This window comes from Penaeus monodon, unplaced genomic scaffold, assembly GCF_015228065.2.
Source record: "Penaeus monodon isolate SGIC_2016 unplaced genomic scaffold, NSTDA_Pmon_1 PmonScaffold_6382, whole genome shotgun sequence".
NCBI lineage: Eukaryota > Metazoa > Arthropoda > Malacostraca > Decapoda > Penaeidae > Penaeus > Penaeus monodon.
The window spans coordinates 1-17577 of NW_023661420.1; the positions used below are offsets into that span (position 1 = coordinate 1).

The window sequence follows — 17577 nt, forward strand, 5'->3', positions numbered from 1 at the left end:
TTAATCTGCACCTTCACGTTGGAAGACATGGTTTTCTCCACGATCTCTCGCAAAGCCTTCCTGAAGCCGGCGCTGTGAACGTCCTTCATATCATTGCCGTCCAAGTTGCTTGCACTTTCAAGCAGGTCATGACCCGATCTTGCAGTGTAGCTGGCGATGTTCTGAGGCACAAGGTTTAACAAGTTGATCTGGATGTCGGCGAACAGCTTGTCCACACGTTCTACAACTTGACCAGAAACAGTCTGTGCTGGAGCTTCTCCAACACCAGCAAAGGTTACCGTGTAGTCGGCGTTGGCACGAGCGTTTTCTACGACAACCGAACCGGTGAGCACACTCTAAAAATACATAATATAAGTCACAATCAGACACTATGTATTGAGTTTTATTTAAGAAATAGAATATAAATGTCATGAGTGATTTTCCCTTCAAAACTTTAAAGTTAATGAGTTGAACAAGTTAATGCATATCTCATACACCTTTCTTTTCATTTGATCTCCTACCTGATCAGCGTTGAAGGAAGCGGACTTGGAGCGGCGCAGGGAGCAGAGTCCAGTCACGTTGGCCTTAGTGATGCTGAAGTTCTCGGAGCTGCTTCCGTCAGAGTTAACTTGGAAGGGCAGGTTTGACTCTCCGTTCTGCACGTTCTTGGAATCACACCATCCTAGTGTTCTGCCAAAGAAAACTTGAAAGTCAGTAAATGAAATGGATGATAAGGAATGGTAACAACCAATATGAAATGACAGTAAACAATCATTATAATCAATGGAACTTTGATAACAGAATATTACTCCATGTATGCGATAGCTCCTTCGAGCACTGCGTCGAGTATCTGGTTGGGCGTGGTAGGGTTGGCGACGGCGCGAGGCAAGATGGGCTGAGAGTCCCCGCCTTCAGCAGGGAATAGCCCTAGCTGGTCGACCCATTGGTTGGGTCGTGCCACACACATGGCCAGAGCCACTGCCATACTCACGATCCTCAACATGATTACGTCTGTACAAATATGGTCATAGCAACAAAATACTCTTCTAAGATTATAATAGTTATAATATAAACACATATATATTCATCAACTCATCTGGCCAGAAGACTCACCGAATGGTTCGGTGAACTGTCCCTTGAACTCTCCTACCCTCCAATATATATTTATATATTTGCTGAGAATGCATTTTCTGAAATGACATTTCTGAAAATCTTTCGAAAAGAAAATCTATTATGAAAAAAAAATTCAATGAAAGGCTTTTTTCAATATCTACAGCTGAGAATACATCGCGAAGAACGTAATACGAATGAACGCACTCTCAAGCAGCATAAACATTACATGTATGCAGATATGCCAATGTCTGTGTGTATGTATACATGTATGTATGCAGGTATTTATATATATGTGTGTATGTGTGTTGTGTGTATGTGTATCAGTCTCTTTATTCATGACTGTATTTATTTCTAATTCTATGAATATGAATACATGCACACACATACACACACACACATATATGGGTGTGTTCATATTCATATATATATATATATATATATATATATATATATATATATATATATATGTATGTATATATACATATATACTCACACACATATTTTTATATGTGTGTATGTACATACATATGAATACATTTATACGAGTACATATATATATATATATATATATATATATATATATATAATATATATATATATATATATATATGTATAGGAAATGGTGATTATTCGAATGGTGGTATAATCCGAAGACTGCAATTATATATATATATATATAAATATATATATATATACATATATATATATATATATATATTATATATATATATATATTCTTTTTTATGGATATTTCATTTGTATTTCTAAAATCCACTTTTTATATTTTAGGTTCACATCGTAAACTCTGAGAAGTGAATATGGGGAGATTTATCATGTTGGGTTCGTGTTAATTGACGAAAAAAATCCCAATAATGCTAAGTGTCTCTCGTGCGGAGCTTATTGCTGCAAGTATGGTATTTTTGAACAACTGATGAGATGATTCGTCAGTCTAAAATTCCCTCACACTTTTTTAAAGTACATTTTAAAATGACACTACGGCTCTTAGTCATTTATGATTTAACAAAGCGGCCATGCTTAGTAATTAAAAGCTACGATTTCTTGTATCATGATTTATTTCCCCCACTTCTCTCTTTGTATGTGTACGCCTGTCTCTCTTCTCCCTCTCGCCTCCTTCCCATTCTCTCTCCTTTCATCCTCTCTCCTTTCTCTCCTCCCTCCTCTCTCTCTTTCTCACCCCCCACCTCTGTCGCTCCTTTACTTTCCTCACTCTAACTCTGTCACACACTCACTCACTTTTAATTACCATACATCTCCCCTCCTCACATACACACACATACGCACGCACTCACGGATATTCCCAACATTTCAGATAGCAAGCGGTTATCATTACTTCATTTTGTACTGTAAACTATATGCCACTGCATTGACCTATTCAATACATTGTTTAGAGTAATGCAACAAAAAGTTTGATTCATAATCCAAACACACATAATCTGCATTTCTGCGCATGACATACAACTTACATAATTTATGAAAAAATTATGAAAAACTGTAAATATATGATCGAGCCATCGCAAAGCTCAGTCCGAAACATCGCCACCGGTCGGGATGGTTCGGACGACTTGAAAAATATACATATTCATTACATAAAAAACATACACATACATGCAAATTGATATGCATTTATATATAAGCATTTATTTGTAAATATATGTTTATGCATATATATATATATATATATATATATATATATATATATATATATATATAATATATATAACACACGCACTTTTTTGTACATATATATACACATACACCATACACACACACAAACACACACACACACATTCCTATGAACGGATGTTCAGAGAACTTGAATGAATTGCTGATACATCTTTCTTTTCCTTTGAAATATATATGCAATCAACTGAGACTGAAGATTTACCGATAAACACATTTTGAATAGAGAATACATAGTAAAAATGTTTTTACAGGTGGTGCTGAAGTAGGGACTTTTAACAACAGTTCTTGATTTTTAAAGGTCGTGTGACACTGCTGGAACTATATAAACCCCGAGGACGATTTCACATCACTGGTCGTATCTCTGCATGCTTGTGCATGTGTATGTGTATATATGTATATGAATATATGTATGTGTGTTTGTGTTTTGGATGTGTGTGCATGCGGTAATGTTTTATGAGTACATGTACGTGTATGTGATTATGTTTGTGCGTAGGTGTAGGTCTGTGTGTATGTGTAGATGTGCATATGTGTGTGCGTGTATGTGTGTGTATATGTATGAGTGTGCGTGCGTGTACGTGTGTGTGTGTACGTGTATATATACTTGTGCGTGTATTTGTACACGTATGTGTGTATTTGTGCGTGTGAATGAGGGTAACTATGTAAAGCTTTGTACGCGTTTGTGTGAGTGAACACAAATGTAGTTACGTGAAAATATACGTGTGTACATGTCATTATTTATAGATATTACTTTAGACATTAATATATAGAGACTCGATCATCAGCTCTCATTTCAAACCACTTCATTTATGATCAGTGTAAAACACGTTGTTTGGGCCTTTACTGCTGAACCAGATATTCCGTTTAATTCTACTTCCTGTTACAGCACTTCCGTTTATAGAAAATAAACTGAAAGTGAAATGATAAAGTAATATCGGAAAAAAAATAAAGGGTGAGTTCTGGTGGTTTGCCAGGAGAGTGTACATATATACAACCTATTATGATTTCCATTACGTTTTCGTATCATGTCGCAGGCCAAAGATATCCGTCGTCCGTTGCAAAGTTGGGTAATGAAAAAAAAGAGCGACAGTGACGTGGCCGCCAGTCCAAGCCTCCATTCTCTCTGTCTCGTGTCTGTGGCGGGTCAGGTGTGCATCCTAACCTTCGCGGCATTTTTTTTCTGGGCAACTATTTGTGCTTTATTTCTACAGTGAAAATACTTATTTTGTACTTCTTTCTTTTATTTTTACAGTGGTTTCGGTGTAGAGCGTGGTATCCTGTGCAGGTGTTTTGTCTCAGTTGTTTCTTGCGCCTGTGCAGTACTGTTGCTGCTTTGCCTCATCTTTTTTTAATTAGTCTGTGGCTGCAGCTGCTCGTGCATGCATGTCAGATTGCAAATCTGATCACGACACATCGACTTATATATATATACATACATATATATATATATATATATATATATATATATATATATATATATATATATATATATATATGGATGTATATCTTTCAATATATAAGTATATATACATTCACACAGACAAAAAAAAAAAAAAAAAAAAAAAAAACATAGATGGATAGGGTTGACCAAAGTATTGAAATTGCATGATTACTAGTTTTTATTTGTCTCTTCATACACTCACAATTTCATCATGACTTTGGAAGATCAAGCATTCTTCATATCCTGGATGGACTTGTTAATCTGCACCTTCACGTTGGAAGACATAGTTTTCTCCACGATCTCTCGCAAAGCCTTCCTGAAGCCGGCGCTGTGAACGTCCTTCATATCATTGCCGTCCAAGTTGCTTGCACTTTCAAGCAGGTCATGACCCGATCGTGCAGTGTAGCTGGCGATGTTCTGAGGCACAAGGTTTAACAAGTTGATCTGGATATCGGCGAACAGCTTGTCCACACGCTCTACAACTTGACCAGAAACAGTCTGTGCTGGAGCTTCTCCAACACCGGCAAAGGTTACCGTGTAGTCGGCGTTGGCACGAGCGTTTTCTACGACAACCGAACCAGTGAGCACACTCTAAAAATACAAGTCACAATCAGACACTATGTATTGAGTTTTATTTAAGAAATAGAATATTAATGTCATGAGGGATTTTCCCTTCAAAACTTTAAAGTTAATGAGTTAAACAAGTTAATGCATATCTCATACACCTTTCTTTTCATTTGATCTCCTACCTGATCAGCGTTGAAGGAAGCGGACTTGGAGCGGCGTAGGGAGCAGAGTCCAGTCACGTTGGCCTTAGTGATGCTGAAGTTCTCGGAGCTGCTTCCGTCAGAGTTAACTTGGAAGGGCAGGTTTGACTCTCCGTTCTGCACGTTCTTGGAATCACACCATCCAAGTGTTCTGCCAAGAAAACTTGAAAAAATCAGTATATGAAATGAATAATAAGGAATGGCAACAACGAATATGAAATGACAGTAAACAATCATTATTATCAATGGAACTTTGTTAACAGAATATTACTCCATGTATGCGATAGCTCCTTCAAGCACTGCGTCGAGTATCTGGTTGGGCGTGGTAGGGTTGGCGACGGCGCGAGGCAAGATGGGCTGAGAGTCCCCGCCTTCAGTAGGGAAAAGCCCTAGCTGGTCGTCCCATTGGTTGGGTCGTGCCACACACACGGCCAAAGTCACTGCCAGACTCACGATCCTCAACATGATTACGTCTGTACAAATATGGTCATAGCAATAAAACACTCTTCTAAAATTATAATAGTTATAACACACACACACACACACACACACACACACACACACATATATATATGTTCAACTCATTTCGCCGTACACCAGAGCACTCACCTGATCACACTGTCCCGTGAACTCTATTACCATCCAATATATATCTGATATTTGCTGAGAATGCATTTTCTGAAATGACATTTCTGGAATTCTTTCGAAAAGAAAATCTAGTATGAAAAAGAAATTCCATGAAAAGGGATTTTTTAATATCTACAGCTCAGAATAGATCGCGAATGGCGTAATACGGATGCACGTTAATAAATTTTCAATCATGAGTCTTCTCTAAAGCAGTACGCACATTGTATGTATGTATATATGCACATGTGTGTGTATGTATACATGTATGTATGCATGTATTTATAGTGTATATATAAATGTGTGTGTGTGTGTGTGTGTGTGTGTGTGTATGTGTGTGTGTGTGTGTTTGTGTGTATGTTGCGTGTGTGTGTGTGTCTGTGTGTGAATGTGTCCCTTTATTCATGACTTTATTTATTTCTAATTCTATAAATATGAATACATGCACACACACACACACACACACACACACATATATATGTGTGTGCGTGTGTGTGTGTGTGTGTGTGTGTGTGTGTTTCATATTCATGTGTGTATATATATATAAAACCCACACACACATTTTATATGTGTGTATGTACATACATATGAATGCTTATGTATGAGTACATACACACACACATACGCACATGTGTATTTGTATTTGTATTTGTGTGTATATATATATATATATATATATATATATATATATATATATATAGAGAGAGAGAGAGAGAGAGAGAGAGAGAGAGAGAGAGAAAGAGAGAGAGAGAGAGAGAGAGAGAGAGAGAGAGAAATTGGTGATCCTTCGAATGGTGTTATAGTCCGAATACTGCAGTTTATACATATATATTATAGCGATTTCATTTGTATTTCTGAAATCCACTTTGTATATTTTAGGTTCATATCGTAACCTCTGAGCAAGTGTATATGGGGAAATCCCATTTATCATGTCGGGTTCGTGTTAACTGACGAAAGTATTCCCAATAAGGTCTCTCCCTGCTTTAAGTATGGAATTATTCGAACAATTGATGAGGTGATTCGTCAGTCTAAAATTTCATCCCCCTTTTTTAAGGAACATTTTAAAATGATAACACTTCTGCTCTCAATCATTTATGATTTAACAAAGCGCCAATGCCTAGCAATTAAAAACTACGATTTCTTGTTTCATGATTTATCTCCCCCTTTTCTCTCTTTGCATGTGTAGGTCTGTCGCTCTTCTTCCCTCCCTCTATTTCTTCTTCACCCCTCCCTCTTTCCCTCCTTCTTATCTCTGATTTTTTTTCTCTCTCATTACCGTTCTTCCTTCCCCCTCTCTCTCTCGCCTCCTTCCCATTCTCTCTCCTTTCATCTTCTCTCCTTTCTCTCCTCCCTCCTCTCTCTCTCTTTCTGACCTCCCACCCCCCCTCTCTCTCTCTCTTTTGCTTTCCTCACTCTAACTAAATCACACACTCAATCACTTTCAATCACCTGTACACCCCCCCTCCTCACACACACACACACACACGTGTTTTTCTTGTTTCAGAAAGCAAGCGGTCAGTATGCCTTCATTTTTGTACTGTAAACTAATATGCCACTGTTTTGACCAATCAGTATATTGTTTAGAGTAATGTAACAACAAGTTTGATTCATATTCCACACACACAAAATCTGCATTTATCCGTATGAATATAACTTACATAATTTTAAGAAAAAATATTATTTGAACATTGATCGAGCCATAGCACTGCTCAGTCCGAAACATCGCCACCGTTCGGAATGGTTCGGACGATTTGAAAAATTTATGTATTTATTACATAAAAACGTATGTTTTTGATAAAATGAATACATATATTTACATATGTTTACATACATTTACATGCATGTAAATGGATATGCATTTATATATGTAAGCTTTTATTCATAGATATGTTTATGCATGTATATATATACACATTTCTTGTACGTATATATACACATGCACACATACACATACACCATACACACACATATATTCCTACAAACGGATGTTCAGAAAACTTGAATGAATTGCTGATACATCTTTCTTTTTCTTTGAAATATATATGTAATCAACTGACTGAAGATTTACCGATAAACAGATCTTGAATAGAGAATACATAGTCATTTCTTTACAGGTGGTGCTGAAGTAGGGACTTTTAACAACAGTTGTTAATTTCTAAAGGTCGTATAACACTGCTGGAACTATAAAAGTTCCGAGGACGATCTCACATCACTGGTCGTATCTCTCCTTGGTGAGTGATTAATTTCATACAAGACTCTCTCTTTATACATCCTGATATTGAGTAACAGTATATTTTAAATATCTTATATAACATAAAGAAATGACCTTCTATTGGATTAATTTTATATCACATTTATAATAATCCACCTTTAGTTATTCTGTCTTTTTATTTCATCCTAAGATTATATCCATGGCGTTCTGTTTTCTATATGTTCTGTATAGTTTCAGTGAGTGAGAGATTCATATATTTCACGATTTGTTAGCTTCCTATCACCTGATTAGTCCATTTTCTTTCTAGATCACACCATGTTCACTTGGCTGATGGTGTCCTGCCTCTTAGGCTTCTCCCTGGCTGAGGTTCAGGTATGGAAACACTGTTGACATGCTTCTTGCTTTTTCTACTATATGTATTGCAGGTGAGATACCTACATGATCACTGAAAAGCTTATTTCTCATGTGAAATATCATTATTAAAAAACATGGCCATTTCTTTGGTAGGATTACCAAGTATGTTACAAGGGAAGCAGTGTCGCTGAAAACAAATGCATGAAAGTGGATGTAGACCGCCTTGCCATGAAGGTTCATTTTCACATGCCAGAATCTGACGACTTCGATGACGTTGAAACTCTGGAGGATTATAGCGTGGTAAGTATTACTTGTCAGGTTATCAATGAGTACACGATGCCCTGAAATACAAATTTTCCCTGTTTTTCGTTGTTGATTTTGCTGAATTGTAAGTGCATAAGAAATTCTTCTATAAGTAAAATTGTATAGACTCATTCTATGATAAATAGGGAGATATCATAAATAACTAAAACTTGATGTACTTCGTAGGGTCTAGCAGCATCCCGAGTGGTATCTCAGGAGGCGTGTTACGTGAGGAGACTCGTTAAATCTTTCGAGCAACAAGTAGCCTTCATCAAAGGTCATCAGGATGATGGCATGAGGGTTGAGTCTGACGTTAGAGTTTCCGCTGTTTCCCTCGACAATCCTGAGGAAGAGATCGGTTCAGATCTTGCCAACTTTTGTGGCGACCTTCCCGTTTACAAACTGGTGAGTGAGGAACAGAATGACAGTGTGCAAGACCGTCGTCAAGTGAGCGTTACCTTCACCCGCTGCGTCCTATTGTGTTTCATTCCCACCTGCTTCACCACCACGCTCACGCTCCCCACTGGCGGCACCATAACCTTCGGCTGGTTCTTCTTTGGCTAAAATGATTTTTTAAGGGACACTGTTCACCTTGAAAGAAGTCTCTCTTACCTATCTCGATGATGTACACTCACTTTTGACTAAAAATTACTGCATTTCAACGTGTCTTCTATGTACCTTTTACGTAGAAACCTTGGCGTATATAGACATATAAGTGCGCACGCTGCACAATGAATTAATAACGAACGTATTTCCTGGTTTATACCGCTTTGTTGATTTTTATTCGTGATTTTTGTAATTTCATGCTAATGCACAGCATGCCTAATACTTACAACTATACGAGCACATACAACACATCCTCACGCACACACACACATACATACACAACACCAAGATCAAATTCACCCAAGGTAAACGGAAGTGAGCTCGCCTACCAAGAAAACGATAGAAATGAAAGAACATAAGAAATGAGTTATAGATAATCTAGTGAATAAATCAAACCCCGTGGAGTTTGAAATGTTTGGTAGCGTGTTACCCAACTACAAGTAATATCCATGTGGGTTTGGCGTACTTTTTAGATGACTCTAAGGTGTTTTGAAAGCGACCCCGTAGTCACAATAAAAAGAACAATAAAATAAAATCACTGGCTGAATAAGAAGGCAACATAAAAAGAGAATCCATATTATACATTTATTATGCACAAATCTTTCGAACATAAACAATACACAAGACAACACACCATACACTAACAGAGGCAACCCGCCACAGCACGAGAAACACCAGTCAGCCAGCTAAAAATCCAAAGATAAAGATAAAAAGACTCTCCCTTCTGATCGACCTGGCTTGACCTTTTATGCCGGTGGCTTCCGCGCTTGGTGATGTTTTACCCAATGCAGTTCAATAGATTTATTAAATAGTGTATGGTGAGTTTAAAATAAGTTTAACTATACATGAAATAAAAAGAATAATAAAACTATACAAAAATGGGCACATAAAATAAATAAAGACAGGAGAGTACGAAAAAGTGGAAGAAGGGATCCGTGAGGGAAAACGGGAAAATACGAAGAGAGAAACGAGTGAGAAACAAAACTAAGGTGACTTAGTCGAAGGCAAAAAGGCAAGAATAAGGCAAGGTAAGTATAGAATATAAGGTAAGTAGTGTATAAGTATAGTGTTACGTGCAGTAGAAATAGTGTAGATGTAGATGAAGATCACGGACCAATGGGAAAGGTAAGTCAGAAGGTATAAAAACACAGGTTCATTCTTATTTAAAAAACACAGACAAACACATGAAAACAGGTAAGCCATGTCATCTTGCAGGGCGAAGGAGTCCGTAAAGTTCCTATACAGATTCGTAAACGTCAGGGGAACAGGTGGCCCGAAAACCTATGGGTGACCCGCCTGAAGCCAGCGGAAATTCACTACAGATAAGATAAAGTAAACCCTTTAACTCCTTGTGTACAAATGCCGTTACAGTAGAGTGAAATCTTTGGCACGGATAAATAGAAACCAGTGACTTCTCGCTGGTGAATCAAACAAAAAATAAAAAGGTCTGTCACTCCGGAATAACAAAAAAAAAAAAAAAAACATACTGATTCATAGTAGTGTCACTCATTGTCACCTTACGCTGCTGTAAACAATGTGCTTCAATTTAGCCATAAATTCTATATTAGAAAACCTCTAAAATAAAAGTATTGGGTATAGTTATTTCAACCATAAGTAAATTTGTCCTCACAGAGAATAAAGCGTGATCAAATTTCTTTGAAAGAATAGTATAATTTGTGCACCAAATGTTACAAAACGTTTACGCAAAATACAATATGGTTTTCCTCTGTAAGCATATATATGTGTGTGTGTGTTTGTGTGTATGTTTATATATATACATGTATATATATACATATATACATATGTATGTATATATACATATATAGATACATATATTCTTCTTTTAACGGTAGGTTCATGTCTGAGCCGCCGTGGTCACAGCATGATACTTAATTGTAGTTTTCATGTTGTGATGCTCTTGGAGTGAGTACGTGGTAGGGTCCCCAGTTCCTTTCCACGGAGAGTGCCGGCGTTACCTTTTAGGTAATTATTCTCTCTATTTATCCGGGCTTGGGACCAGCACTGACTTGGGCTGGCTTGGCCACCCAGTGGCTAGGTAGGCAATCGAGGTGAAGTTCCTTGCTCATGGGAACAACGCGGCGGTCGGTGACTCGAACCCTCGAATTCAGATTGCCGTCGTGACAGTCCGACGCTCTAACCATTCAGCCACCGCGGCCTTGACGATCATGGGCTTCCATGATTTTTTCTTAGCAATTTAGAGCGGTGGTTTGCCATTGCCTTCCTCCCGGTAAGGATAAGGATAAGTCCGATATGCGAAGCTTGGCCTCGCCTGGGCTATGCCATGAGGGGAGCCCGGCCTGTGTCGACTAATGCCGACTCGCTCACGCGTGTCAGCTGGTGCTAACTCGGCTGAACCTAGTCCTTACCCGCCGTGGTGCCCAGCCACAGCAGTGACCTCCAGGCGACAGTTGCAACTCGGATGAGAAGCCGACACGTTTACCATTGTACTAGCCCGAAGGCTGCATATTCCGCCGGCGTTTTTTTTTTTTTTTTTTTTTTTTTTTTTTTTTTTTTTTTTTATCGAGTCACCATCTCTATTTACCCGGCACTGACTTGGGCTGACTTGGCCACCCAGTGGCTAGGCAGGCAATCGAGGTGAAGTTCCTTGCCCAAGGGAACAACGCGCCGGCCGGTGACTCGAACCCTCGAACTCAGATTGCCGTCATGACAGTCTTGAGTCCGACGCTCTAACCATTCGGCCACCGCGGCTCCAGATACATATATACCTATATATATTATATATATATATATATATATATATATATATATATATATATATATATATATATATATATTATATATATATATGTGTGTGTGTGTGTGTGCGTGTGTGTGAGTGTACGTGTGTGTTTGTGTGTGTGTGTAGTGGCTATCTATATATATATCTATATAAATGTGTGTGTGTGTGTGTAGCATATATATATATATATATATATATATATATATATATATATATATATATGTATGTATAATATATATTAATTTATAAATTTATATATCTGTATATGCAGCATGCTATCCTGTGCAGGCGGTTTGTCTCCAGTTGGTTCTTGCGCCTGTGCAGTATTGTTGCTTTGCCTCATCATTTTTAATTAGTCTGTGCCTGCAGCTGCTTGTGCATGCATGACAGAGTGCAAATCTGATAACAACAGATGGATTGTGTGGATTTATATCCGTTAATATATAAGTATATATACTTACATTCACATAAAAAGATATAGATGGATAGGACTGATCAAAGTGTTTAAAATCTATGATCAATAGATTTTATTTGTCTCTCCGTACACTCACAATTTCACCATCACGTTAGAAGATCAAGCATTCTTCATATCCTGGATGGACTGGATGTAGCTGGCGATGTTCTGAGGCGCAAGATTTTCCAAGTTGATCTAGATATCGGCAAACAGCTTGTCCACACGCTCTACAACCTGACCAGAAACAGACTGGAGCTTCTCCAACACCGGCAAAGGTTACCGTGTAGTCGGCGTAGGCACGAGCGTTTTTCACAACTGAACCGGTGAACACACTGTAAAATTACATTATGTAAATCAGCAATCAATTAATGAGTTCAGTATATCAATGCCTATAAGCTTATCTCATACACCATTCTTTTCATTTGACCTTCATACTTGGTCTACGTTGAAGGAAACGGATTTGGAGCGGCGCAGATACGAGCTTTTTCTGCGACAACCGAACCGGTGAACACTCTAAAAATACATAATATATGTCACTAATAATCAGACACTATGTATTGAATTTTTATTAAGAAATGGAATATAAATCTCATGAGGGATTTTCCCTTCAAAACTTTAAAGTTAATTAGCTGAACAAGTTAATGCATATAAGCACATACACCTTTCTTTCCATTTGATCTCCTACCTGATCAGCGTTGAAGGAAGCAGACTTGGAGCGGCGCTCTTGGAAGGGCAGGTTTGACTCACCGTTCTGCACCCTAGTGCTCTGCCAAAGTACATCACCATTAAAGAAAACTACAATAATAATCATATTATTTAAATGATTGAATGAACAAAAGATTTGCGAATAAAATCAGTAAATGAAATAGATAAGGAATGGTAAACATAACTGACAAACAAAATATTACTCCATGTATGCGATAGCTCCTTCGAGCACTGACTGCGTCGAGCATCTAAATGGGCGTGGCTGTGTCAGCGACGGCGCGAGGTAAGATGGGCTGAGAGTCCCCGTCGTCAGCAGGGAAAAGCCCTAGCTTGTCGTCTCATTGGTTTGGTTGGGCCATAACACACGGCCAAAGTCGCCGCCAGGCGTACGATCCTCAACATGGTTACGGTATACCCATTACCATACCATAACTGTAAGAAAATGTGCATTATTAGTAATAATCTTTATTTCGTATATAATGTATGCATACATACAAAATTATATAATACAATAAATCTCTTAAATATATAAAATAATTTTCTTTCGTATCTTTATAGTCTTGTAAATGTTATTCCAGATTACTTGAGGTATTTCCTCTGCATGTGTACAGAGCTTATCTCTATAGTTACAGACCGTTTGATATCGGAGATATTCCAGCGTTGATGCATTACCCAAGCCTCTGTATACTTATCTTATCAATTAGCATACGTTTTGATATTACTTTGCGTCTCTTGTAGGAACGTACTATGGAGTCGACAAAGCACTGAATGTCATAGGTTAGAATCATGGTACTATTTTCCTTGTGAGTACTCTATCGACAAGAATGACTTCCACGTAAAGTAGTCTGGAAAGTAAGCGAAATACTTCAGTAAATTAAGTACATACAACATCGAGACAATATATATACGATCTGCGGATTTTGAATCAAGCATAAAATTGCACAGTTCCTCCTCTTCCCAGTATTTGAGTACAATTGGCGAAATCTTACTCCGGTCTGCATTAATTACCCTGAGCCAATTCGATGCTCTCTCTATGTCCCTTTTTCCAGTCCTTAAAATTACTTTCTCCAGATCTATGTTGTTACTCAATTTAATCACCTCTCTAGAACCGATCGAATCATCCTTATTTGTATATTACCGTACCACGAAATGATTCATCTACACTTAGCTATTTATTATATTTGGTTAACGATATGCCGAGTACTTTTCTTATGCATCTGTATATTGTTCTCCTTCATCGTGTTATGCCAAATTAAGGTAGATATGTTTTCGCATGTGTGGTGTATCAAAACAATTGGTATGACCAGGGCCGCCTTACGCAAATAAAGTAAATTATTTAAATCCCTGGTATAAGCCCCATGAGGTGGTAGCGTGGTCAGAGGAGCTTATTTTGGCGTGGGTTTTTCCAGCATTACCCCCTACGTCGCTTGATAAAACGTAACACAACGAAGTAATAAAACTAAAGCAAACCAACTTTAAGAATTACGTTAAAATAAAATAAAATACAATAAGCTAAAATACTAGAAAATGAAAACTTAAAACAAATTTTAAATTCGAGCAAACGTGCAGTATAAAAGTAAAGTAAAAGTGAAGCATAAACCTGAACAAAGAAAAGCACTCGTAATTATTAATGACTATTATTGTATAAAAGCATGATCACATCCAGCTCCTATATGCAAGTCAAAGATACCTCAGACTTAACTTTTCTCTTTTGTAGCTCCTTTGGGCGTCGAGCCGGTTTCACTCAGAAAAATAAGGAGAAAAAGACACCATGTCTCTGCAGCTGTCTCTACCGAACTGTTTATTTTTCGCGGTCATTGGGGGTGAGGGGTGACGGTGACGTCACTATATACAGGATTAAAAATTGATAAAAATAAAACCTATTGATAAACTGACAAATAATAAGTAATTTAGTTAAAATGATAAAAAATATAAAACAATCACAATAATGAACATGAGTAAAATAATAGATAAAAATAATGTTTGTAAAAGTGGTCATCCTAAAAGTTAAAACATTTATATGATTTATTTACAATTGAATAAAACAAGGAAACCAATGGATAATTAAAACTAGGCATGCCAACAAAGAACTGCATTTAAAAAGTAAAAAGGTAAGTTAATTAAAGTTAAACGAGAACCAAAGAAAATGTACCACAACGGGTAAACTAAAACAAACAAAAAACACGAAAATCAAGAATAAAAACTACTAATGATTAGGGTAAAAGGTTGGAAAATGCTGGGCAGGGAAGGTACAAATTGCCCGACCAGGGAAGCGCGCGGGCGAGGATGCTCGCCGTCGCGAGATAACGTCGCGCGTGGGGACTAGCCACACTACACATGTAAAATCATTCAGCAGCAGAGACACATAGTACTTCGAAACCTTTGTTCAGCATAAGTATCAATAGATGTTGCTTCGCGTGGGAAACGCTTTATGGAGGTGTACGCTACCAATTAGAATTTTTGTGATATTGATAATAATAATAAGCTGTATTTCGAATACAATACATATATAAAATACATGTATTTTATACATAGTTTTATATTCTGATATAGAAAAACGGTATCAAATATAATCACAATTATACATTATGAAAATTATTCACCTATATCAAATATCAAATATCCACTATTCTCCAACACATCAATACTTTTCTTTCTTATCTTTCTTCTATTTTCTGTATCTCTTTAATATCGTATATGTTATTCCAGACTACTTGTGGTATTTTCTCTGCATGTATACGGAGATTGTCCTTATAGTTAGAGACCGCTTAATAGCAGAGATATTGTAGCGAGGATGCATTATCCCAAGACCCCTGTAAACTTAATTTGTAAATTAGCATGTATTTCAATACTAGTTTGCGTCTCTTGTAAGAACCTACTATGAAGTCGGCAAAGCGTTGGGCATTATAGGTTAGAATCATGATACTAATTCCTTTCACTCCACGTAATGTAGTCTGGACTTATATCTCGTTCTTAGAATGCGAAATACTTCATCTGCATAATGTCTTCATTAATTATCATGAGCCATCTCTCTAGTGTGTCGGGTCTTAAATGCAGATAGATACTGATGCACTCTTCTCTTTCTCTGTTTATTTTAATAATCTCTCTTGGATAGATCGGATCATCCTTATCTATATATGTAAGGAATTGTTAATTTCATATCACAAAGTCACTTATTAACACCCATCGAATTTATTATGGTAATTGCTCTTCTTTCACATATGTATGTTGTTGTTCTTCTTTTTTGTTTTATGCCAATTGTTTGGATACGTTTTCGCGTGTAAAATCATTCCAGGCCTCTCGCCTCACAACAGCAGCAGAGACACAGACTTTTGCTTAGCAAAGGAGAGGGTGTATGTGTACGTTACCTATTAGAATTACTTTCACATCAAAGTGGTTTGGACTTTGAATGATGTAAAATAATATCAAATACCATTCATCGTATGTGCTGAACTCTATCTCTCTTCTATTCTCTGTATTCATATCAATCATATTGGCAAATTGTTCTATTTTTACAACAGAGATGCTTCCGTGAACTTTATACGTTTGTCACTCAACATAAGTTTCAGTATTTCTTCGCGTCCTGTCTCTTTTGAATTATACTACAAAGTGCTGCTGGAATCATGATGATACATTTACTCCACGTACAACACATCTATCAATAAGAATAACTTCCATGTATAGTGTGACCTGAATTTATGATACGATATGTTCTTAGAAATACATCAACGCCCATCTGTCTGTAGTATTGATATTATTTACATATATTACGCCTTTTTCTCAAATTGCATCTTTTAGTCCAGGCAGGCATATATTCCTCCAACGTGATTTCGGCAGCGGCGGCCGATCGTGAAACAGATTCCTTCTTCTTAAATTGTATCTTATGGACAGGTATCTTTTTTACACAGCCGACCGCAAAAGAAATACGTCACTGTCTTTCCCTCCCTTCCATTTCTGACATGCTTACTTTTCTCTCGTATCTGTTATATATATATACATATATATATATATATAATATATATATATATATATATATATATATATATAATATATATATATATATACATATATATATATATATATATATATATATATATATATATATATATATATATATATATATATATATACATATATATATATATATATATATATATATATATATATATATATATATATATATTATATATATATACACATATATTCAGTACTACTACTAGAGCATACCATTTTATTATAAGAGAGACGTTCCAACGGTGACAGTATTCCAAGACCTTTGGTCACTCAATCTATCACTTTGCATGAATTTTCTTTCTTCTATCTTTGTTGGATTTCTTGGCTATCAACCAGCGGCATGTGGCCAAGGTTAGTAAGCCAATGGATCCTATTTATTCTGTCAATCTAGATAAGGTCATAAAGTTTTATCTCCCTTAGAAAAGTGATTACTTTACCGATGAATCTTTCATCATCTGGTAGAATATTTGTTAATGTAAAGTCTATACTTTTTATTCTAAAATTTTTTTATGTTTCTCTATGGTTTGTGTACTCTGATGTTGA

General features: G+C 36.8%; 3 protein-coding genes across 3 annotated transcripts; 1 reads left to right on the forward strand and 2 right to left on the reverse strand.

Moving 5' to 3' along the window:
- Nucleotides 1–5: 5 nt before the first annotated feature.
- LOC119571463 lies at nt 6–982 on the reverse strand (the record flags this gene model as incomplete). The annotated part of the gene is made up of 3 exons (XM_037918759.1): nt 789–982; nt 501–669; nt 6–335 (listed from the first exon to the last, which is right to left on the reverse strand). Coding segments are annotated over exons 1-3 (693 nt in total), but the record flags the coding sequence as incomplete, so codon positions are not given.
- A 3416-nt stretch (nt 983–4398) lies between these two features.
- Nucleotides 4399–5466, reverse strand: LOC119571462. The gene is made up of 3 exons (XM_037918758.1): nt 5273–5466; nt 4984–5152; nt 4399–4825 (listed from the first exon to the last, which is right to left on the reverse strand). Exons 1-3 carry the CDS (start codon nt 5464–5466, stop codon nt 4460–4462), a joined length of 729 nt encoding a protein of 242 aa, XP_037774686.1. The 3' UTR covers nt 4399–4459.
- Nucleotides 5467–8152: 2686 nt separating this feature from the next.
- LOC119571461 lies at nt 8153–9156 on the forward strand. Its single transcript, XM_037918756.1, has 3 exons — nt 8153–8209; nt 8345–8491; nt 8681–9156. Exons 1-3 carry the CDS (start codon nt 8153–8155, stop codon nt 9056–9058), a joined length of 582 nt encoding a protein of 193 aa, XP_037774684.1. The 3' UTR covers nt 9059–9156.
- The last annotated feature ends 8421 nt before the right edge of the window (nt 9157–17577 follow it).

Bases quoted from the DNA above. Each gene is read 5' to 3' on its own strand.
- LOC119571462 (XM_037918758.1), bottom strand. From the start codon at position 5,466: ATGTTGAGGATCGTGAGTCTGGCAGTGACTTTGGCCGTGTGTGTGGCA. The intron at 5,153-5,272 runs GTAATATTCTGT...TTTTCTTGGCAG, and splicing joins GGAGCTATCGCATACATGGA to AACACTTGGATGGTGTGATT. The intron at 4,826-4,983 runs GTAGGAGATCAA...TTGTATTTTTAG, and splicing joins CTTCCTTCAACGCTGATCAG to AGTGTGCTCACTGGTTCGGT.
- LOC119571461 (XM_037918756.1), top strand. From the start codon at position 8,153: ATGTTCACTTGGCTGATGGTGTCCTGCCTCTTAGGCTTCTCCCTGGCT. The intron at 8,210-8,344 runs GTATGGAAACAC...TTTCTTTGGTAG, and splicing joins TCTCCCTGGCTGAGGTTCAG to GATTACCAAGTATGTTACAA. The intron at 8,492-8,680 runs GTAAGTATTACT...TGTACTTCGTAG, and splicing joins CTCTGGAGGATTATAGCGTG to GGTCTAGCAGCATCCCGAGT.